Source organism: Lemur catta, chromosome 1, assembly GCF_020740605.2.
Source record: "Lemur catta isolate mLemCat1 chromosome 1, mLemCat1.pri, whole genome shotgun sequence".
NCBI lineage: Eukaryota > Metazoa > Chordata > Mammalia > Primates > Lemuridae > Lemur > Lemur catta.
The window spans coordinates 103124265-103148625 of record NC_059128.1 but is presented as its reverse complement, the minus strand read 5'-3'; the positions used below and the strand labels follow the sequence as shown (position 1 = coordinate 103148625).

The following is a 24361-nucleotide window of genomic DNA, read 5'->3' as shown; positions in this document are numbered from 1 at the left end:
GTCTGAGAGGGAGGTGGGGGGCCAGGTTCAGATTGAGAGCCTTCGGGGCTGGGTGCAGTGGCTCACGCCTGTAATCCTAGCACTCTGGGAGGCCGAGCCGCGAGACTCTGTCTCTACTAAAAATAGAAACAAATTATCTGGCCAACTAAAAATATACATAGAAAAAATTAGCCAGGCATGGTGGCACATGCCTGTAGTCCCAGCTACTTGGGAGGCTGATGCAGGAGGATTGCTTGAGCCCAGGAGTTTGAGGTTGCTGTGAGCTAGGCTGACGCCATGGCACTCACTCTAGCCTGGGCAACAGAGTGAGACTCTGTCTCAAAAAAAAAAAAAAGAGCCTTCGGGCCAGCTGCTGGGGTGTCATAGTTTGGCCTCAATGTGTTCTGAGAAGTCAGGGCAATTTCCCTCCACCTGCATCCTCCATGCCCGCCTCTGAGCCAGGGAGACCAGCTGCCCGCATCCTGCAGAAGTTCAAGCAGCAGCCAGATTCCCAGGCCATAGTCCTACCTCCCCGCCAGAAGGCTCTGAAAAACACAGTGTCCTCTCCCCAGTCCAAGAGCCAGAGCTAATGCAACAGGGACAGGAGTTGGGGAGTTGGCCTCTGCAGAGACAGCCATCTGAACGGGGTGGCCACAGCTGATTCCTGTGTTTCAGACCCCACCTGCGCTGGACAGGTGAGGGGAGATTTCCTGGCGGAGGCAAGTTTGAATAGAACGAAGAGGAGGACTTTCCCACGTGCAGGAGAAGGCCTGAGGCTTGGGATGGGGTGGGCGCTGGCTCACAGGCAGGTCATAGGAGGGTGTGGCGGGTTGGGAGCTCGGATTGGGGTGGTCAGGAGGGGAGGCTGTGGTCCTCCCAGACTGAGTTCCCTCTGGAGTCTCATTCTTGTTGTGGCCACATGCAGTGTCCTCTGAGGCCAGGCAGGTAGGAGGGGAAAGGCCCGGCCCGCATACTGCTGGCCTTGGCCATGCTCCCCTGGGATTGCTGGGCAGGGACTTGTGCCAGGGGCTCCTCAGAGGAGGAGCTGAGACGTGAGTCAGGGACAGTCAGGTCTGAAGCTCCCCCCTCCCCTGCCTGCTTCCCCAGAAAGCAGCCATGACGATGCCCCCACTCCACGCTGCCTCCCAGCCCCCAGGGCTAAGGCGGGGCAGCGGGTCCTTGTGGGTTTTGGGCTCTCGGGAGGCTGCCACTTAAGGCATGAGCAGGGCTGTTATTCTCAGCAGAGCGATGGGCTCTCATCCTGGTTTCATTTATTAATTGGACTCTAATGAACCATCACTAATTGCTGATGGTGCTACAACACGACAGGTGGGCCTCGATTCGCAGAGTAACCGACTCCGGTGCAAGGAGGGTCTAGGAGGCCAGCGTGGGGACTGCTCTGGAAAGAAGAAGGCACATGCCAAGGACCTCTGAGCCAATCACTCTGGCAAAGGCAAAAATCTTTCTGTAAAACAAAAATGCTGCTCCTCTCACCCGGCTCACACTTCATCTGAAAGAGCCCCAGCTGTCCTTGCGGGACCTTTCATGGTCGACGTGCACCTCCCGTCCCCACCTGTGACACTGGGAGGCTGGCAGGCAGGAGTGCTCTTTCCGTAAGGTGCAGGGGACAACTGCAGCCCCCAGAGCTTTGTGGCCGTGCAAAGACAGGCTTGCAGCTGTGCCGGGCATTGTCCCACCTCCTACACTTTCCAGGGAAAGGAATTGCCTTGTTTCCTCGTTTTTTTCTCTGTTTGAGGCTGGAGACAATGTGGGGCCAGGAAGGGCCCTGCCTGCACCATCTGCAGCCGCCGGAATGTCATGCTCTGGTCTACCTGGTGCCGCAGCTGGCGAGGGTCCCCCGTCTTCCTGGGCAGCGGGAGGATGCGCCTGTCAGTCAACACCACAGTCCTGTGGGGGTGGAGGGACAGTCCCTGTGGCAAGGTAGGGGCCTGGGTGAGAGCCTTTGGCAGGTCGTGCCGTGACTCAAGTCCTCTCAGTGGCTCCGTCACTCTGCAGTGCCCGGCCTCTGACCGTCCTCCCTCGTCCACACAGCCTCTGCGTGGGAGGAATGTGGGCCAGACATGCAGGGGAACTTCTCAACCTCAGAAAAACACCTGATCCTTCCGATTCCTGAGTCATCCTGATTCCGACCTCTAGCCCAACTCGTGTGGGGTTCGCTCCAAGCTCTGCGGGCTGGAGCACAGACTCCTGCCCTCTCCCCAGACAGCAGCCTCCCCGATGGGTTCTGACACCGGGTGCTGGAGCCTGGAGCCCACTCGGCTGCTTTCTTGGAGGACTGCGGGCAAAGGGTGAGTGAGTGGGGACGGTGTTGTCTGTTTACTACCCCCTCCCCTGCCGCTACTAAACTGTGGGCTCCTCAAGGGCAGTCCTGTCCTGTCACTGCTGGAGCTCAGCTGCCAGCTGCCAGCGTGGGCACAGTAGGTCCAGCAGGTGTTTGTTGAATGAAGAAAGAGGGGACAGAAAGAGGGGACAGACCGCTGGAAAATCGGGTGAGAGAGGAAACCCCAACCCTCCTGCTCTGCCAGGCCCCCCGGCCCGGCTGCTGGGACTCTGGCAAAGCTGCGGCACCTCCTGAGGACTGACCTGGAAGCAGCTCTTGGCTGGGAGGACGGTTCAGGTCCTAAGTTCTGTCCCAGGACCCTGTTCCCAAAGACGGGGAGCAGAGCCCAGCTGTGGCCATCGGGTTCCTTCAAGGCCCTGAGGCCCCAGGAACCTTGGTCCTGCCTGGCCCCTGACCTTTCTGTCCCAGCCCAGGGCCCTGTGGCTGGACCCTGGGTCTGGTTCAGCTGGCCACACTGGCCATCCTACGAGTCCCCAGCCACAGTCCCAAGCGAGTCCCTACCCCACTCCTCCAGCACCCACAGGGCCCCTCCACATGGCCAAGGCGCTTTCCACAGGCCCACAGAGCTGCCTGGGAAGTCAGACCGAGTGACAGGGAAGGGCCAGCTGTTCCTCTGTCCCCACCTTTGTGTGGGAGCAGAGAAGGGGAGGCCACTGCCTGCCCTCCCGGTGTTCCCCGGCCAGTCCAGCTGAAGGCCAGGTCAGGCTGGCGGGGTGTGGGTTTGGGTCCTGGCTCCTGGCTCCACTGCCACTGGCCATGTGCCTCTGCCCTTAGACACCGCTGGGCTCAGCACCTCCCCGATGGTGGCACTCTGTATCTCACAGTTCTTAGGTGGACAGTGGAGCCCCAGAGGGGGAGAAAGAGGAGGAGGAAGAGGAAGAGGAGGAGGAAGAGGAGGGGGAGGAGGAGGAAGAGGAGGGAGAGGAGGAGGAAGAGGTCAGCTGGGGGAGGCTGAGTCCGAGGTGGAGTTGTGCACCGGCAGACGAGCCCACGGGGCTGGAGCTCAGGAGAGAGGCCCTAGCTGGACCTAGGGATCCTGGGGCCTTCAGGATAGGGGTAAAGGGGGTGTTTGGGGTGAGGGGATCTCTTGGGGAGAGTTGGGGTGCAGACGAGAGGCAAGGCCTGAGCCAGGAGCCACCACATTTATAGGGAATGGGACACGGAGCATCCACAGTGCCCTGGCCAGAGAGAGAGGAGGGAATCAGGAGGGGCCATCCTGGAGGCAAGGACAGAGGGGCTTCAGGGAGGGGGACGCCGACTCACACAAGTGTAGAGGACGTGCAGCCATGGGGAGGCCGCTGATAAGGAGCTGTCAGCAGAGCTGGATACAGCGTGGAGTCTGAGCTGGGGCCAGGGCTCAGGCAGAGAAGAGGGTGAGGGGCCCAGAGGAGCTAACTGCCCAGAGTTGTTTGGTCTGCATGTAAAAAATGGCTGATTTTGCAGAAAAATTGAAAAACCAAGAGAGCTGACAACCCAAGGCCTCATTCTTCCCCGTCAGAAATTAGCAGAGGGACCAGGGCTGCTACTCTGAACGAGCTGCGTGACCCCGGGTTTGCCGCAGTCGCTCCTGCTCCCTATTGCCTCACATGCCTGGGGCCTTCAGGGCTTATGTAACTGGCTTGGCCCTGAGGACGTTGACTCTGGCATCCCCGGGGCCCCGAGCCCCAGCCCTTGCCCAGTGGTCTCCCTCGCTTCACTAGATGCTGGACCACCTGGCACTGTCCCCGGAGCCCATGGGGACCAGCAGGGCAGAGGGCAGCCACACAAAGCCTGGAGGGAGGACCAAGCCCCTGGCAGCTCGCCGTGTCTGGGGAGGGAGGAGTTGCCTGTCAGCAGCTCTGCCCATGCTCAGGGATAAGCAGAGGAGACAGCCCGTGCATGATGCCGTGAGGACACCAGGAAGGCCCCATCTGGCCTGGCGCACTGCCCGGAGTGGCCCCGTGAGCGCTTGCTTCTGAGCGAGCATTGCCCTCGTAGGCTGCTCCTAGGGGCCCAGGCTCCTGGGGCAGAGCTCATGCTGTCTGAGTCTGAATGAGCGTTTCAGGCATGAGAAGACCTCAGGGGCCCTGGGTGGCGGTGGTGGGGAAACATCTGGAAAGAATCCGTGTGGCTTCAGTCTGGCCGGGGGTCTCAGGCCAAGCCTCCTTTAGCCCCGACACCAGCTGTGTTTATACTCTGGGACACTGGTGAGTTCTCCCCGAAGAAAAATGCTGAGGTTCTGAGCCTCCAGGGCCTGGCGTTATAGGGAGCAGGTGTGGGTAGGAAAGCAGGTGCCGGGCTGGGGCCCTGCGGGCAGGTGAGGACCCTGGATTCCCAGGCCCCACCCAGGGCCTGCTCCCCAGCCCCCTCTGCTCTCCCACGGGTGCCCTGCGGGGAGGAAAGGAACCTGGCCTCTGCGGGAGCTGGCGGCCAGATGGGAAGAGCCATCTTCATGTGCTCACTCCCGCGGGCCAGCCATGTGGCCCCAGACAAGTCCCTCCACTGCCCTGGGCTTCAGCCTCCACGGCTATCACATGGGGGTCGTGCATCCTGCCTAGTAGGGCTGCTCCGATGGAGCCAGGGTACATGGAGAACCAGTTCCCAGTGAGCTTAGAGTGAGACATAACGTGCACATGTGGGCTGCTTTATTCCTGGGACTGTCCCATGATTGCAGTCACTGTGTTATTGTTATTTTTGCCGAGCCCAACCCTCTGGCTGCTGAGACAAGCCCATAGGTCACCATGAGTCATGCCGGGCCTCCACCCACTCTGCCTAGATCCCTGCCCACCCACTGCCAGACCAGGGGGTAGGGGAACTCCAGGTCCCAGGGGTGGTGGGGGCGTCTCCAGACCGGTCACTGCATCTTCTCTGGAAGTCTGGGTTAGGGTCCTGGTGCCAACAGCCCCCCTTCCAAAAGGGGTAACTGCTGATGGAAGATCAAGGCATGAAATGAGGTGGAAAGAGCTTTTGGAATTTGGAATCCTGGATCCTACCTAGATCCTCCTTGGGGTACTCAGTGGTTCCATGACCTTGGGCAAGTCACGGAAATGCTGTGAGCCTCAGGAACCTCATCTGTGAAATGGGGATAATATTGCACCTAGTTCATAGGGATGGGTGACAACTAAATTACATGAAACGCACACATACGGTCCTAGCACACGTGCCAGGAATATGGTTGGCACTTGATAAACAGAACCTTCTTTAAACTCCCTCTTACCAGGACGTCACATACCTGTCCTGCTTTCAGTACCTTCTCCAGTTGTTCTCCAGAGTTAGGGCTCAGTCTGTGACCAAGGTCAGGCTCAGTCTGGGGACAGGGTGAGGGTGCCCAGGCTCATCCAAGAAAACCAAAGATCCTCTGAGTGGGACTCTAGCTGGCCCTGATCTGTGCCACCTCTCCCGTGCCGCCCTACACCTGCACCATGTGCCCAGAGGAAGATGCGCCTTCCCCTGCCAGGCCTGGCTCTGTCCCCATTCACTAGCTCTGGGCAGCAGACAGCCAAAGCAGCAGCTGCCAACATTGGCGGCCCTGCGATGCAGCCTTTGCCCAGGGGGAAGAACCCCACAAGCCGTCTCCTGGCTGGCCCCTTCTCCTCATCTCATCCTGCCCTGGGCCACCCCCGACCTGTCAGTGCCACTGCCTTCCTGCCCCTGCTGGGCTCTGACTGGCAGGTCTCTCTGTGCCAGGCTGGTGACAGGTGCTGGGCACTGGGAGACCCTGGGCCTGGGTACTGGCCCAGCAGACCTGGGCGTGGAATCTGTCTCGGGCAGCACAGTTGGGGCTCTTGTCACCTCTAAAGCACTGAGACCGTTTCCCAGGCCAGAGCACAAGCCAGCCTGGCAGGCGTGCAGCAGCGTGGAGGCCAAAGCTTACAACCTGGTCATGAGGCTCAGAGAGGGCAGGGACTGGCCTGAGGTCACACAGGGAGTCAGGGGCAGTGGGCTGGACGCTGGGTCTTCCTGACCCCAGTCTGATAGGTCTCATGCACCCGCAGGGAGCGCTGCTCAGGAACCCCCTCACCCCCGCCATGCTTTAGACCTGGCAGTATCCCACTGTCTGGCTCTACCATCTCTATAACCCTTAGAGGCAGGTTTCCAAGTGAGGAATTCAGGCATTGAGAGGCAAAGTAACTTTCCCAAAGTCACACAGCAAGCTAGAAGCAGGGCCAGATTCATTCATTCATTCAACAATCATTTGCTGACATCATTTATTTTCCTATGTTCCAGATACTGTGTTTAACAATAGGGACGTGACAGTGAGCAAAGCAGACCTATGCTGCTCATGGAATTAGTGGGGCGCCATGGGGCGGGGGCGCCGACAAAGAGTAAGATCATAATCACATACAGAGCATCGTCACAGGTGAAACTGCCACTGCACGTAAGCCCACGAAACATGTAATGGGGAGGATGTGGCCTGGTCTGGGAAACCAAGGAGGGCTTCCTTGAGGAGGTGACAATGGAGCTGGAGCCCAGATTGGAAAAGGGGGAGGGAGGATGTTCTGGGGGAGGGAGAGTGCCAAGGCCTAGGGTAGGAGGGAACGGAGTCTGCTTAGAGAACCAAGAGATGTCTGGTATGGCTGGAAGTGGGGGGAGCTGGAAGGGCCAGCGAAGACCCACCCGTGCTGGGCCTGGAATCCTCTTTACTCCAGGAACAAGGGGAAGCCACTGGGTTCCTTTGGTTTGAAGCGGGTTTGCAGGGGGCGAGTTGAGATATACCAAGAGCAGCTGGAGAAATCACACAGTGGCCCGAGTGGTTGAGGTAGGAGAGACCTGACAGGACTTGGTGACAGAGGGGATGGGGTGAAGACTGCAATCCTTGTGACACCAGGTTGGGGACGGGATCACGTGGAGAGAGAGCACAGTGTAGGGAAAGAAGAGCAACCTAGGGTTGAAACCTGGGACAGGCCAACATTTAATGCCAGAGAGAGGGGATAGAGAGGTGTGGCCATAGAGGAAGGGAAGAGAGTAGGGGATCTTGGAAGAGGAGAAGGGCTTCAAAGAGATTGAGGGGTCCCGGGAGGCTGATGCCCCTGAGAGATCATGCAAGACGAGATGAGCATTGGACATACGGTCAGGCATGGTGGTCGCTGGTGGCTGTAGAGAAAGTGATTTTGATGGAGAAGTGGGGTCAGATTGGGAGCAGATCGGTGGTGAGATGGAGAGGGTGGAAGGAAGCACAAGGTGAGCTGGGTGGACCTGCCGGTCTGGAGTGGCTTCGACGGGAGAACGTGCTCTAGTACCAGCCTGGCTCAAGGCTGGTGCCTACACAGCAGCCTTGGAGCAGCCAAGCCCCAAACAAGGGGGCACCATCTTTGGGCCTGAACCTCTTCAGCTCCCCACCAATGGGGTGAATGAGTGGACTGCTTTGTGGCGCTCTCAGGCCTGTGCCTCAGTATCCCCGACTGTGGGCCTGCCTGCAGGGGAGCAGCAAGCCCAGAGAGGACGATGGAACCAGGGGTCCCTGGAGTCCTCAGCCCCGGTCAGAGGCGAGAAGGCATGGGATGGCAGAGCAGGACACCTTGCTTGGAGACCACGCTTAGGGCACCAGAAAACAGGGGCAGCAAGGAGATGAGAAAAAATGAGTGGAAAGAATGTGAAATTTTATATATGTACGGCCTGGCGCGGTGGCTCATGCCTGTAATCCTAGCACTCTGGGAGGCCGAGGCGGGTGGGTCACTCGAGGTCAGGAGTTCAAGACCAGCCTCAGCAAGAGTGAGACCCTGTCTCTACTAAAAATAGAAAGAAATTATCTGGCCAACTAAAAATATATATATAAAAAAAAATTAGCCGGGCATGGTGGCGCATGCCTGTAGTCCCAGCTACTCGGGAGGCTGAGGCAGGAGGATCGCTTAAGCCCAGGAGTTTGAAGTTGCTGTGAGCTAGGCTGACGCCACGGCACTCACTCTAGCCTGGGCAACAAAGTGAGACTCTGTCTCAAAAAAAAAAAATTTTTTTTTACATATGTATATTTTCCCAGCTTTATTGAAGTATAATTGACAAATAAAAATTGTATGGATTTAAAGTATACAACGTGATGATTTGACATGTACACATTATGAAGTGATTACCACAATCAAGTTAATTAACACATTCATCACCTCATGCAGTTACCCTATGTGTGTGTGTGTGTGTGTGTGTGTGTGGTGAGAACAATTAAGATCATCTTACCGAACTTCAAACACACAATACAGTGTCACTAACTACAGCCACCTGCTGCACATTAGAATCCCCAGGACTTGCTCATCTTAAAATTGAACGTTTGTACCCTTTGACCAACATCTGCTCCTGTCCCTCCTCCCCAGCCCCTGGCAACCGCTACTACTCTCTTTTTCTACTTTCTGCATCTATGGGTTGCACTTAGATCCCACAGGTAAGTGGGATCATCAGTGTTTGTCTTTCTGTGTCTGCCTCATTTCCCTTCACACAATATCCTCCTGGTCCATCCGTGTTGCCACGAATGGCATGATTTCCTCTTTCATGGCTGAATAATATTTCATTTGTGTATGTGTATATATACATATACACACGAATACAATATATACAACTGTACCTATACATGACGTTTTCTTTATCCACTCATTCGTCAGTGGACACTTGGGTTGATTCTATATCTTGGCTAATGTAATGAACATACCGGTACAGCTATCTCTTTGAGATACTGATTTTATTTCCTTTGGATATATTCCCAGCAGTGGGATTGCTGGATCATATGGTAGTTTTATTTTTAATTTTTTGAGGAACCTCCATATTGTTTTTCATATTGGCTATACCAATTTACATTCCCACCAACATTGTACAAGTGTTCCCTTTCCTCCACACCCTGGGCAACACTTGTTTTCTCTTGTATATATATTTTTTGAGACAGAGTCTCACTTTGTTACCCGGGCTAGAGTTCCATGGCGTCAGCCTAGCTCACAGCAACCTCAAACTCCTGGGCTTAAGCGATCCTCCTGCCTCAGCCTCCCGAGTAGCTGGGACTACAGGCATGCGCCACCATGCCCAGCTAATTTTTTCTATGTATAATTTTAATTGGCCATATAATTTCTTTCTATTTTAAGTAGAGACAGGGTCTTGCTCTTGCTCAGGCTGGTCTCGAACTCCTGACCTCGAGCGATCCACCCGCCTTGGCCTCCCAGAGTGCTAGGATTACAGGCGTGAGCCACCACACCAGGCCTCTCTTGTGTTTTTGATAAGAGCCACCCTAACAGGTGTGAGATGATATCTCACTGTGGTTTTGATTTGCATTTCCCTGATGACTGTGATGTTGAGCACCTTTTCATATACCTGTTGGCTATTTGTGTGTCTTCTTTGGAAAATTTGCTATTCAGGTCTTTTTGCCCATTTTTAAATCAGGTTATTTGTTTTTTTTTTTTTTTTTTGCTGTTGGATTGTATGAGTTCCTCATGTATTTTGGAGATTAACTCCTGATCAGATACATGGTTTGCAAATATTTTTTCCCATACCATAGGCCTTTTCATTTTGTGGATTGTTTGCTGTGCAGAAAATTTCTGGTTTGATGCAGTACCACTTGTTTATTTTTGCTTTTGTTGCCTATACTTTTGGAGTCATATCCAAAAAAATCATTCCCAATTAGTCTCAAGACCAATATAAAGGAGCTTTTCCCCTGAGTTTTCTTCTAGGACTTTTACAGTTTCAGGTGTTACCTTTGAGTCTTTATAAATAAACAAATAAATAAACATGTAAAGCATTGAAATATTCATCATGAGCAAAATGAAAACTCTAGTGGACTTTCTTACGCCTAGTGCATGCTTCACGACTGCGTATTTATAATTAGACATACAGGGACATCAAATTCTTTCCGGGTCTTCGGCCTCTCAGGGTCTGGGTCCTTCCTCTGGGGCTCCTGCCTGGGGCTGGGGCTAGCACTGAAAGCCCAGACAGCTGGGCCTGCATTCTCAGAAGCCCTCCCTTCTCCTTTCATTTGCATCTCATTAGCACCACCTTGAGCTGGTGGCAGCTCTGCCTGGAGCGCTGGGACATTGGAGAAGGGTGTAGCGATGCGGCCCTTTCTCCCTCTCCCCTCGCCCTCCCTGCCACTGTCTCCTCGCCCCACATGCCAGCTGCCGGGAGGGCTCAGGCGGACTCTGGGTGTGCCCAGCTCTCCACCCCCAGCCCCCAGCCCCCAAGGCTCCAGCCGCACGTTCCCATGGCAACGGGGTGATGGTGCACGGGTCGCCATGCCTGCTGAGGAGCAACGAGGCCACCCAGCTGCCCGCCCCACCGCCCGGGCTGGATTGGTGACAGGCAGGGCCTCAATCTCCCGAGATGATCGGCGATAATTGGTTTATGGAAATAACCGAGGGGAGAAAGCAGCTCCCTGCTAGAAACCAGCCTCCCTGCCAAGCCCGCTCCTGCCACCTGTCCTTCCCTCACCTCGGAAGTGGGGTTGGGGGAGGGAAGGGCCGGGGAGCTGGGCTGGTGCAAATGGGCTTTGGAGGCGAGTGTTTCACCAGGTGGTCTCCTGCAGGGCATCTGTCCCCCTTTCACTGTGTGCGTGTTGCGGGTGGGGGACTGTTGTCATAGGGACCAGGTGTTTGCCTCAGTGACTCCTTGGCCCCTAAGTCTGTGCTCAGGTCTGTGTTGGGCGCATTGCTGGGGAAATGGAGGAGACCTGCGTGGATCCGTGCTCAGGCAGCCCCGGTTTGGGGACAGAAGAGGAGCACATAAACCATAATTTACATAAAGTGTTTCCTACTGGCAACCAGTGTTGCCACTGCCGTGGGCTCCAGAAGCAGGAGGGCTCAACTCTGGTGGCTGCTTGGAAGGAGGCGTCATGAGCAAGGCTGCGAAGGGGGTTTCAGCAGGTGCTGGGGAGAGAGCCGGGGCAGGCGCTCCCCTGAAGGACGAGTGGGAAACAGACTGTTGGCGGGAAGTGGGTGATGCTAGCACTGGTGGAGGAAGGGAAGTGTAGAGCGGCTTGGAGGGAAGTCGTGGTGGCTCCCAGTGTCTACAGAGGGGATTTAAGGGACGACAGGCTCTTTGGAGGGGATTACAGGATGATGCTTTCCAATAAAGACTGAGCAAATGTCCAGTCTGCACGGACACGGAAGGTTGGCTGCAGGAGACCGTGCTGCCCAGGCTCACAGGGTGGGCAGCGGACAGGGCATGAGAGGTGTGTGCCCTGACAGCAGCTGGCTGGTGGGGGTATGTGGGTGCACTGAAGGACCTGAACATGGGAAGCCCCAATGATGGGAATGACTTAGGGGAGGGGTGGGAGCTACAGGGAGGGCAGCTGTGAGGACCCTACCCCAGGGCTGCACATAGGTGCGTGGGGCACCCAGAGGCAGGAGAGGCAGGCCCCAAGCCTCCCTTTCCTCTGCCCATCACCCCTGACTGAGCCCAGCTCAGGCCTCTGCATCCAAGGGCCCTGTCCCCCTGAGGTTGAGTTGTTGCCAAGCCCTGCCCGGTTGGTGTGGGATCAAGGGGTGGCTCTCTGGACCCTTTGGCACCTTTCTGTCCCCAGCTCTGGTGAGCAGCTTCCCATGCAGCACGCAAGATGCCAGGCCTCCCATCTGTAGAGCCCACACCCCTGTATGAGTCACACTTGGCACTTCCCCTCTGGGTATCACGGTCCCAACCCTTGACCTTTGTGTACTGATATACCAATGGCCGTCCTCTGGTTTCCACTCACAGCCCCCACACACCCTCTGCCCCCACTCTCACCCAGCTACTTACACCACCACATAGGGCCACGGATTGGAGCCATCCTTGCAGGTGGGTAGATCGGTGGCCCCGTGGAGGGTGACCACGATGCTCTCCTTATGAGGGGGAGACAGGTGGCTGATCTCAGACTCTGTGCTCTGCGAGGTGTCCAGGGGCTCCTCTGGGATATCACCATGCTGTGGGGAGAGCCGGGGTTGAGTGGCCCCTTCCAATGTGGCACCTCCCTGTACTGCCACCCTATAACCTGTAGCCCCCCACGGCTCCCCTCCTAGTGCCTGTCTCCCTCGGTCATCCTTGCACCCACTCCGGAAGGCAGTCACCTTGCCCCATTTTCTTCCTACCTCTGTTCCCCACCCCACACCTCTCTCAGTGTCTCTCCGCCCCTCCCCTAGTCCTGGATCCTTCCTGTCCTGCAGAATGAGAGAGGTCACCTCATCTCTCAAGCCCAGTCCTACCTCTAAGCCTTTGCTTTTGAAGGTACTCTTGCCTGTAATTCCTAACTCTCACACCCCTCACCCAATCCGTTAGCAGATGGTGTCAGCTCCACCTTCAAATCACATCTAGACTCCGACCCCTTCTCACCATCCCCACTTCAAACACTGGGGCCCAGACACCCGTTGTCCACACTGTCCTCATGATTGCTTCCTCTGTTTCCTTTCTGGCTCTCCCTCTACCCCGTCCCATGTCACACAGCCGCCAGAGTGATCCTTTACAAATTCAAATGGGACCACCTCTCTCCTCTGCTCAGAATCCTGCAGTGGCTCCCTGTTTCTCTCGGAGCCTTACACTGGCCAGGAAACTGACCTCATCTGTCCCGGGGCTCACTCCATCCAGCCACACGGGCCTCCTAGCTGTTTCTCACCCCTGCCAAGCCCCCTCTACCCGACCCCCACCTCCCAGCCTTTGCCCTAGCTGTCCCCTCTGCCTGGACTGTCATCCCTGTGGCTTGCTCCCTCACTTTCTGGTGATTAACTAATTAGGAGGTGAGAACCCCCCAGGAGGCAGAAGTGCCAGCCCTACAGAGACCCCTCCCCTTCCCCTGACTGAGGAGGTCACCCCCACCCCAGGACCCAGCAGGGCCTGTCACCATCTGCGAAGGTGTTGATGAGAGCTGCCGCTGCCCATCTCCTGTATTCTGCTGCCAGGCAAGAGTGGGGGAGGGGAGGAAACGGCTGCCAGCGGGAGGGGCAGCATCCTCAGACCCACTGCGTCCCCTCATGGGTTGGACAGCCTCTTCCCAGGACCAGCCTCCCTGCCCACCCCTAGCCCGCCCACGCCCGGCAGGTTTGCCCCCTGGCTTCGGCGGTGTAGCAGCGAGACTAGCAGCCCAGGAGCAAGGACTAGGTTTCAGCCCAGCTCCGTCTTCAACTCTGTGCCACCCATCTGAGCCTCAGTTTTCCCATCTGACCAATGGGAATGTCGGGAGTGGTTTTTGATGCCTTTCCAGTGCTCAGTGTGCCTGAAGTTCCTGCAGTGAGGCTGGGAGAGGTGAGTAATGTCCCTCCCGGCACTTGATGGATCCTGTCTCTGTGAGGGCACAGGGCTTGTCGTGAGCTCCCTAGAGCCACAGAAGTGAGGGCATAGAAGCAGAGCAGCTGTCCAGGGGTTCTCATTGACTCCCTGGCAGCCCTGGAGCCCAGCTAGGCGTCTGCAGACCAGGCCAGAAGTTGTGCCCTCCTTCTATACCTTCTCTGGGCCTCCCCTTGGGTACAGTCGTTTGGGAAATGAAGCTTGCAAAGGGTTTGGCGAGTACTGCTCATGCTTCAGCTCTGGGCATGAGGCCAGCTGCCAGGCTGGCACCTCCTGGCGAGGCCTGCAGGCATGTGCCCACTGGGCAGGCCAGCCCAGGGCCAGGGAGGCCTGGGACCAAGGTGAGGCCTGGAGCAGGGGCCATGGGCCAGGGCCACCGGCCTTCTGCCTTCTCCTCCTTCCTTCCCACGTCTGGATGGAAATCTGGGGACTGGCAGGCTTCCTCAGAGATGTCCTGCATCAGGACCAACGTCCCCGTCCCTGCCCCTGGCCTGCACTGGAGGATTTAAGAGGGAGTAGGGGATGCATGTACTGGGTTGCATGAGGAGTTTGAACTGTGGGTGATGGTGAAATCCCCCTAATTCTCAGGTCCCACGAACTCACCTATTGGGGTGTGACAAGCCCTGAGAGGGACTTCCCTCCCCCGAGTGTCCCCTCTCGGCCTCTGAGGCTTACTCTCAGCCCATGCAGCGCTGCTAGGGTGCAGACCTCAGTAGGCAGCTTTGCCAGGCAGGGGCTTGGCCAGCTTCCCTGCCACCCAGGGCCACACAGCAGTGGGTGGCAGGCTGGGGTGTGAGCACTGAAGCCGGCCTAGTGCCAGAGTGTGGCACTGTCTGCTTCTCCACAGGGCCTGGCGTGCGAGCCAGCTCGGGATCGGCTAATCCCAGGGCCTTACCCATCTGCACGGGCGGCCTTGCCCTCGGTAGGCCGGGGCTGGCCGGCAGATGGCCCAGGGGCCCTGGGACTGCCCATCACCTGGGGCGTTTTTGGATGTGTGTGGTGGGGGGAGGGAGAGGGGTGGGAGTGGGAGGATAGGACTGGCAGGGAAGGAGTTAATAGCCCACTCAATTTGGCTCCCGTGGGTGGCGGTGGGGGGGCTTACATTGGCTCTGGTGGGGAGAGGGATGGAAGGAGCCCAACCCTTCCACCGCCACACCCTTCTCCCTCCTCCTGGCCCACCTCTCCTCCCCCAGCAGTCTGGGGGAGCTAAGAAGCCCAGTTTTGCCCCCAGAAGGGCCTGCATCTGAGAGCCACAGCGCTGGAGAGGCTGTGCTGGAGGCTGGGAGGCCTTGAGTTAGAAATGGCCCCTCATGCTCCTTCTCGTTTCGGCATCTAAACTCGCCTGGGAGTTACGGTGGCCGGGGAGGCTTTTTCACAGGTGAGGAAACACACTCGGAGAGACTAAACCTCTCATCCCAAAAGCACACAGCTTAGCTAGCGGGGGCAGAGCCGGGGCTGGAGCCAGGGTCTCTCTGACTCCACGACCTCGTGGTCCCTGCTCTGCTCCAACCGTACTCCTCTGGATGTGGGGTCCTTCTCTGGGCCTCGATGTACCCCCTTGGACTCATAACCTGAGTATTCATTTGTAGCAGCAAGAGGAGTTGTATTTGGAGCAGAGAGACTTTCCAGAAGATGACACAGAAGTCAGAAATAATGAAGAAAAGGATTGATAGATTTGATTACATTTTTAAAAACGTGTATCTATGTCAACTTCTATAATGGTCCAAGATTCACCACTGTACAAAGGAAAGACAAATGGGAGAAGATATTTGCAATAAATATAAAAGCATTGATATTCCTAATACACAGAGAGTACTGAAATCTATAAACATCGCCCCAATAAAAAAGACGTAAACTGGGCATTCACAAAAGAAGAAATACGAATATATAATACTATATATACGTATGAACATTGTTATGGGGGATTCTACCCAGCTATTAAAAATGCTTCCAAAAGCTATGAATCAAGCACAGCTCTGGCTGCTCCTCAAGGCTCCCGTGCACACTCCCTGCATCCCTGAGTCCAGCTCGCTGGGGCAGGGGGAACCAGCTGGCAGCTTAGGGTCCAGGCCAGGTGCCTGGTCCTGAGTGTGTGGCATTCCAGAAAGAAGCTTAATAAGGAGGGTGGAGTCTGGGGAGGGGCCAGCTGTGGGCTGAGGACACCAGGAACCAGAGACATCAAAATCAAGGGCAGTGACATGGAACCCACACTGTGGCCTGGGCTATTTGGCTTATTTGACCTAGGAGCGTAACTGCAGAGGGTGTTCCCAGTTAGGAAGTACGTGTGTGCCTTCTGCCAGCCCTGTGGTGACACAGGCGAGGGCACAGGCTCAGCCCTGCCAGTTAGCGGCCAGTAAGGGAACATTGAACTGTTTGCAACTCATCGTACTGAGATTCTAGTCCTCTCCTGGCAGGAATTTGCGGCTTTGCCACAGCTTTCTTTTTTCTTTTTTGAGACAGGCTCTCACTCTGTTACCCAGGCTAGAGTGCAGTGGCGTCATCATAGCTCATTGCAGCCTTGAACTCCCAAGCTCCGGCAATCCTCCTGCCTTAGCTTCCTGAGTAGCTGGGACTCCAGGTGAGCACCACCATACCCAGCTAATTAAAAAAAATTTTTTTTTTTTATTTTTTAGAGACAGTGTCTTACTGTGTTGTCCAGGCTGGTCTCAAACTCCTGGGCCCAAGCAATCCTCCCACCTGGGCCTCCCAAAGTGCTGGGATTACAGGCATGAGCCACCATGCCCCGCTAGCCACAGCTTTTTATTAAGCACCTAGTATGTGCCAGGCACTGGGGATACAGCAGAGAACAGAACAAACAAAACACATCTGCATTCTAGGGCAGGGGGCATGGGCTCCGGAAGGTCAAGGCCAGGGCTGGGAGATCATGGGGGCAGTGGGGCATTGGGGCATCAGGGCTACCAGGTAGCAGCCTAGGAATCCCCTGGGAGATCTCCAAGGGGGGATGATGAGCCACCTCAGTGGGCTCTCTGAGCCTGCGTGCCCCCAGCAACAGAGAGCAGAAACCGAGGGCAGTCAGAGCCAACCACACCTGCAAGCCCACTGCACTTCCACTCCCACGTGGCCCGACAGTACAGGGTGTCTAACCTGGGGGAGCCACAGAGACCACCTCACTCCCCACTTCACAGTTGCAAGAAGTGAAGCCCAGAGAAAGGAAGCTTTCGTTATGATTTCAGAGCAAACACAAGAGACTTTGAAGAAGGGATGAGTTCACACAGGTACGTGGCTCATGACCCTGGCCTCACCTTTTTCTTTTTCCGTCCCATCATCTTGGGGGCAGGAGTGTTTGGCCTTGTTTAACAATCTTGGGGACCAGTACCAGGAATTGGTGGGTGACCAGGCATCAGTCCTACACAGACAGCTGGCCTGGGCACCTTGGAGTCTTTGGGGGTGGTGAACAGTATGAAGGTCAGTGTGGTCTCAGGGGTACCACACACCAGCTCTGGGGCCTGGATGGGGGGTGGGCAGGTGGGGGAAGGGGCCTGGATCTTCCTCAGCAGCAAGACGTTCTGTGCGTGGAGGTGCCTTGGGGGGGTTGGGCCATGGCCCGGGCAGGGGTCAGCAGCCAGGCAATTGACTCCTGGCACCCCCAGGAAGGTGAAGAGAGGGGAGGGCCTCTCTCTGCCCAGACCTGGCAAACAAGTGAGCTTTCCCACCTAGCTGGGTCACCTGGGCAACGCTGTGTGACATCACAGGGCAAGACTGAAGTCACACAGGCCCAAGAAATAGCTGGAGGCTCATGTCTTGTGGCTGGAATCTGCAGCCATCCTGACTGTTTGGGTACCTCCAGTTTTCCATTTGTTTGATAATAGTAAACACAGACTTCAAGAGGACAGTTTCTTCTTGAGGGTGGGTGGGAAGATGGGAAAACATAAGTAGATTTGTTATTGGTACCATCCTGGTTTTTAGATTGGGTGGGCAGTTAATGGGAGTCCACTCTGTTTTGAAAATAAATTATAATTAAACAATTAAAGAGGGCCATATATGGGCCAATGATGGTACTAGAGTATGAACCGAAGATAATGATTAATCCGGCTCCGAGCTCCACAGGAAACTATTATGAGGATAGCAAATCTTTTTACGGAGCACTTCCTGCAACCAGGCGTGGTTCTACATGCTTGCTGTGGGGCACGATGGCAGAATGAGGAATGGCGCGTCCTTGGCCTGGGGTTGGCGCTGCCCCACGGAGAGGGGAGGTCTGAGCTGAGCCTTGCAGGACAGTCAGGCATCCTGGGCTGGAAAAGAAGGGATTTGGGTGCTGGCTGGGGTGTTGGCGAGGCCTGGTGGCCTGTCTCGCTGTTCAGCCAGCTGTTTTAGGCCCTGCATTGGGGATTCTTTTCATCTTCTTTGGCCTGGGGCCCAAGAGCAGGACCAGCCTGGTAGCCTCTTGCCTCCCCCTCCACCCTACTCCAGGGAGAGAGGCAGGGAAGATGTGGCTCTCCCCAGTTTAGAGACAGAAAAACTGAGGCTTCTTCACCTTTGATTAGAACTGAAAAGACCAGCCAAGGTCACCCAGATGGCTGGGGCTGGAAGCCAGGAATGCTACTCCTAGTTTTCTCCCCCTCTGGGCCTGCGCACGGTGGCACGCTGGGGCTCTGGGTGCCGGGGCCTGCCCTGACCAGGAACGGCTGGCTGGGAGCACTGTGCTTTATCTCCCTCCCGGGCCAGCACTGTCACGACACGTGTGTATGCGGGGAGAGGGTCTCAGTGGCTGGCTCCCTAGCCTGCCTAGGGTGCCTCTCCCCCTTCTCAGGCCTGAGTGGTGCAGGGGGCTGTGCAGCAGGCTGGATGGGGCATGGCGGCATCTCCTGCAGCAGGGCCTGGAGGGGCAAGCGAGGTGCTTAGGAAGCACAGTTAAGGGGCACTCGCTCCCGGGGCTGTGTGGGTGCTCCCCTCCTGCACAAGTGCCTCGTTATGTTTTGTGCCCCAGCCACCAAGCCTGCCTCACTGCGGTCCCGGTCCCGCCGTGCTAGGCTGTCGCCCAGCTGCCCTACCTAGCATCTGAGCTTTCTGCCCCTGCAGCCCCACCCCTGTGGTCTTCCTGCCCGGGAAGAAGATAATGCAATTGGACACTGGTTCCAGGCCGTCTGGCTCCAGAGCGAGAGCCGGCTCTACGCACTCAGCAGACACGGAAGGAGGGCCCTCCCACCACCTCACTTGTCTGTCTCCCTGGACCAAGGGCCCCTGGGATGCTGGCTCCTGTACCTACCATAACCTCCTCCCCAGAACCACTTCCTCCTGGCCGGTGAGAAGGCCTTACAACAGCAGGGGCCCAGCTGCTCTGCCTGCTCTTCCTTTTCCCCCAGTAAGGGGGGCTCTGCCTCCCCAGCCCAGGAAAATGTGCCTGCTCCTCAAATGTCCAGAGGAAACTTCTGCTCCCCTGCCCAAGGGCCGGCCTCAAGCTTTGATGATTCAGGAAGATTCCAGCGTGAGGGGAAGCAGACAATGATTAATCTCACAGCTAATAGGTAACCCTGCACCCCTGCCCTGCAATGAGAGAGCACTTGGAGCCGTGTCATTAGGCAGGACCAGGGTTACACACAGCCACTAGGGAGCCCACAGCCCCGGGAGGGGCAAGCCCTGTGGCTGGGTCTGAGGCTGGCCCTTGAGGAGGGAGGGGTCCTGCTGCCCTGGCTTTGCACTGGGCTTGCTGGACAGCAAGAAGAGTCTGGGCAGACATACGTGGCTCAGAGTCAGCCATGCCCTTGTGCCATGTCCAGGGCCTGCATTCTGAAGGGGCAGCCCTTTGGGACTAACAACCCATGCAGCAAGTCCCAGGGAAGTGTGTCTCTCCCAGAGCCAGCAAATGTAACCTTCCCTTCTTCCTTAGCCCTGTCCCACCCCCATTTCTCTCTCCCCCACCCATCACTCTCTCTCATTTCTTTTGGGCAGCTGAGATGGATGAGGAGGGAAATGTAGGCAGTGTGATTTTTGCAGCAAATGGCAGCTCATAGCTGTGTGATCTTGGGCAAAATGTTAACCCTCTCTGAGCTTTAGTTCCCTTCCTTATGCAGTAGGGCAGCAGGGTTGCTCTGAGGACTAAGGAGACAGTGGAGGGAAAGCACTTGACACTGACAGTTAAGTGCCCCAGACATGCTCGCTCTTTCCCTGCTAACCAACCTTGGACTTGGCAAGTTCTCCCCAGCACAGCTCTGGATGCAGTGACTAAAGCCTAAACCCATCCCAGCACCTTAAGGGGTAGGATGTGAAATAGCCTCCGGGGGCCCGGTTGGAGCCATGATTTAAGCACGAGGCAAAACCAGCCCCTCACATCTCTGCAGAAACTTCCAAGGCTGAGCCTCATAGCTGATGTGAGGTCAGCGCAGCCCCTGGAGGGCCTGGCCAGGCAGGCTTTGGATTCACTGCTGTAGTCAGAGGCTGAGATTCTCTCAGAGACTTTCACCCCTTAGCCGACAAGTGAGCATCTGCTGCATACACTGCTGGGGCTGAGGGCGAGTGGTGGCTGGAGCACAAAGACTTTCTAAAGGAACTGCCAGTTGACAACTGTCCAAATAAAAAGCGAGGGAGGGGCAGGAACGTGCCCAGGTCCCAGGCCCCTGCCTCGTGCTTATCAAATATCTGGAGCGAATGCACAATGTTGGAGGTGACAGCCATCGCAGAACGGCACAGACACCGCAGGCGTTGCTACGGACAAAGAGGACTGCGTCGTCCAGAGCAGGAGATGAGAGGGTCTCCCGGATGGAGGGTCTTGAGCAGGACCTCGAGGATAAACTGGATTTAGGTAGGAAAGGAGGGGACACTTTTGGTGAGGGGGCTGCCTGGAGAAAGGTGTGGCCACAGCAATGGGCCTGGAAGCAGAAACACAGCAGGATGGCAGGAGAGGGAGTGGGGATATCTGGGTCAAGCAGTGGCGGAGACGTGCAGACTCTTAACTGGAAAGCTCAAGTGCTTTCCCTGCACTGTCTCCTTCAGTCCTCAGAGCAACCCTGATGCCCCACTGGATAAGGAAGGGAACTAAAGCTCAGAGAGGGTTAACATTTTGCCCAAGATCACACAGCTAAGAGCTGCCATTTGCTGCAAAATCACACTGCCTACATTTCCCACCTCTTCCAACTCAGCCGCCCAAAAGACATGGAGGGAGAGTGATGGGGGGAGGAATGGGGGTGGGACAGGGCTGAGGGGGAAGGGAAGGCCAAGCTCGCTGGCTCTGGGAGAGACACACTTCCCTGGGACTGCCACCCTGCCTGGCAGCTCCCTCCATACCACAGCTGCCCCTCTAGGTCAAGGCCATCATTCCCTCCTCTTCCCCTTCCCAAACTGGGAGCAGTGAAGGGTCCTCACAGTTCCCAGCCCCCAGGGCACAGCACTCTCCCTCCTGTTTCTCCTAAACCCCACCCTCAACGTTGCGAATAGTGCCTTTATTAAACTCCCTTCATGTCCACAAATTTGAGTGCCTTCTTTCTCTTGGCAGGACCCTGACTGACGCACCTGATATACGAGCCCCTCTCTGTGAGCCTGAGCTCTCGCCTGATGTCCTGTATCACTGCCATCATTGTCACCACCAGCACCTTCACACCCCGCCCTCCATGTTTAGTGAGCACTTACTACATGCCAGGTGCTGTGCCAAGCGTTTACTGCACCGTCTCATCTGACCCTCACATTCCTGCTCCTGGGAGTGACTGCTGTTAGTCCCTTCTACGATAAGAGCACAGATGGTCTGAGGAATGGGTTTGCCTGAGGTGGGCAGGGCTGTGATTTGGCAGGGCTGGGATTTGAATCCAGTCCTGCTGGCTCCAGTCTGTGACCAGCCACCAAACCATGCTGCCTTTTCCTTTCGTTCCAGGGAAAGGAGTCACAGCTTTCCTTCCTTCTCTCCTGAGACTGGGACAACAGGAAGAAGTTGAAGTCAAAAACACCTGGCCTTTTGAATGAGGCCAGACAGATGGCTCTGTGACAGTGCAGCCCATGGGCACTGGTGGCCAGGGAGAGCGAGGGGGTTCATCCTGGGGGCGCAGGGCCAGGCCCCTGTCAGCAAGGGCAGAAGCAGGGAGAGTCTGGAGGATGCCACTTTTATCCAGCACAAATGGGCCGCGGGGTTGTTTGTCCCCCAAGGCTGGTGTGGCCATGACACTCTGGGTCATGGCTCACATCACTAGGGCTAGCTTGCTCCCAGTTCCAACTGAGCCCCTGGGGTGCAGGCTGACTGTTGGGGCCTGCTGGCCGCATGGGCCAGGGTGGATCCTGGATCCCTTCTGCCTTCGCCTGCCTCCTTACTGTGCAGAGGTGACCTTTATCAGCTCGGTAAATGACCACTGGGCCAAGTCCATGTGCAGCCATGTTTTGTTACAGAGCAGACTCCGTGATAGTCCTGACCCTGTCTTGCTACATCTGTTCTGTGGGTTCTGGCCCCTGGGACAGCTGGTCTAGCACCACCAAGTAGGCAAAAAAGGTTTGGGCAGCAAAAAGCATGACAGCCTAGAATCTGACAGGCCTGGCTTTAACTCTGGCCCTGCTGGGCACTGCAGCTAGGATTTGGGCAAAGCCACCTGATCTTGGAGCCTCAAATTCCTGATCTGCAGAGCAGAGCTGCAAGCAGGCTCCCTGCAGAGTCGCAGCAAGGATTAGACAAGAGTATGGATGTCTGGCACATGGCAGGTGGCCCTTAAGGCCCCTAAGTGAGCCTTCCCTCACGCTTGTACCAGCTTGCACCAGCATGGAGCCCCTGTGGCCCCGGCTCTGGCAATAGGAGGCCGGGGGCGATTGGTGGAGTGTGGTGGTCTCACTGCTGCGTAACACGGCTTCCACTTGCTTCTTGGACACGTTCATTGATTGCCGCATTGAAGGATTCCTCTCAGCCTTTGGTAACCAGAGCTCTCGTTTGGGGCAGCCGAGGTCCCACCGTCATGTCATAAATCACTTTGCTAAAGATGCAACGTGCCTTTTGGGCATTTTTCTTTTGAGAAATCAATAACTCGTTAACAAGGGCCTGAATAAAGGGGTAAGCACTGAAGCCTTCGCCATCCTTTCCAGGAGGCGGGCAGAGCGGTACCCTGCCAAGGCTGGCGGGGGGTCCGCTCAGAGGGCAGGGGCCTGGGGGCAACTAGGCTCAACCACTTTTCAGCAAATCTGGGTCCCCTGACCCCACTCTTCCAACGCCGAGAATCTGACCAAGTCCCTCCCTTGCTTCCATGAGCACTTCAGGAGGCCCCATGGCTCCCGGAGACGCCTGCAGGCCTCATGGTCTGCTCACCCGGGGCCTCGATCCCAGCCCAGGGTCCCTGCCTTACACCCTGCTCCAGCCTCACGGCACGCCTGTGTCCCCTGAGCGGGCGGTGGTCTCTCCAACATCATGCCTTCACATGTGCTGCATGCACTGCTCTATAGGCCCAGGTTGTCCTTCCCCAGCCACCCTGAATAATTCACGATGCTTCTTCACGACACAACTCTCCCCTGGAACCTTCCCTCCCTGCCTCCACCCCCACCCCACAGACATCACACCCACAGCTTGTGGGCCTCTGCCCTGACTCATGACCCACTATTGACTTTTCTGGGACAGGGTCTGTCTGCCCTGAGGACAGAGACTGTGCCTGGTGGTTGCCATGTCCCTGGGCCCCAGCATGTTGCCTGGCACAGAGTTGGTCCCAGGCCGGTGCTTGGTGAGTGAGTGAGGGACGACGTAAGTGTGCGGTGCCTTCTTCCTCCCTGCTACCTCAGCCCGGGACAGTGACGTCTGCTCCCCAAAACATTCCTCCTCCAGAGTCCAAGCCCTTCGTGCCTTCTCCCCCTGCTAGAGCCTGAATATTTGGCATGTGTGAACCTCATAATAATAGCTAACGATGAGTGAGCACTTAAGATGTGCCAGGCACTGTTCCATGCGTTTTACACATGTGCACTCAGCCCTCGCAGCTACATACGAGGTAGGTACTACCGTGGTTCCCATTTTAAAGATGAGAAAACTGAGGCAGAACCAGGAGCAGAGGAGACCAGCTTTAGACCCAGGCTGCCTGGCTGCAGAACCTGTGTTCTTAATCTCAGTGTTCTCCTTATTAGGTGCCGGTGGGGAGTCTGGGGTTGGGGCTGACCCTGAGCACCACACCTACACCCAGGGCCTCAGGGCTGGCTCTGCAATGGGGATCTGGTTACAGGAAACTGCCTATTCTGGCCAAGTGGGCCTGGGATCCCTCCCTCTCAGATTCCCTGCTCAGCTCCCGCCACCCTTCACCCACACTGCCTGCTGTCTCTACCACGGAGCAGAGCCTCTGGCCCTAATCTCATTTGAGGCCATGAAATCGCATTTGCAGCGTATTAATGCAGCGTGGAGCTGGCCCGGCCCCTGCCTGTCTCCTGGCAGAGAGGAGTCCGGAAAGCAATCTCACGGGGAGGCGTCTCTAGGAACGCCACCGACAAAAAGCAATTATGCTTTCAGAGGAAGATTAAAATAATGTCTACACCCTCCCCTCCTGTGTTCACTCAAGGGCAAATTTCCTGCTGGAGTGAGAGGAGATAGGTGGCCGGGGGCCCACGGCCTGGCCCCTCACCTGCCCCCACACTCACTACCTCCCCAGAGAGCCTCGAAGGTCCCCAAAGAAGCCACACTCCCCCAAGCCTGGGGGTCTTTGCCCAAGCTGTCTGTCTTCCTGAAAGTGGCCCTCCAACCCCTGCCTACCTAGCGAGCTGCCATTCACCGGGCATCAGGATCATGGCTAATGTTTTATGAACACTTGCTATATTCTCCAAATTTGCTACTTATTCTATTCAATAGTCCTGCTGGGGGAGCATCATCCCATTTTATAGACAAGGAAGGAGGCACCAACAGGTGAAGTCCCACCACTGGAGGGGGCAGAGCAG

The 24361-nt window shown here is 56.4% G+C and overlaps 1 protein-coding gene across 1 annotated transcript in view; it reads right to left on the bottom strand.

Moving 5' to 3' along the window:
• Window positions 1–24361, bottom strand: part of LOC123635016 (coiled-coil domain-containing protein 33-like) — a 66705-nt gene that overhangs the window by 33566 nt on the left and 8778 nt on the right. Inside the window, exon 2 of the mRNA XM_045546796.1 lies at window positions 12017–12180. Coding sequence (XP_045402752.1) covers window positions 12017–12180 — 164 coding nt within the window. The remainder of the gene's footprint in view (window positions 1–12016; window positions 12181–24361) is intronic.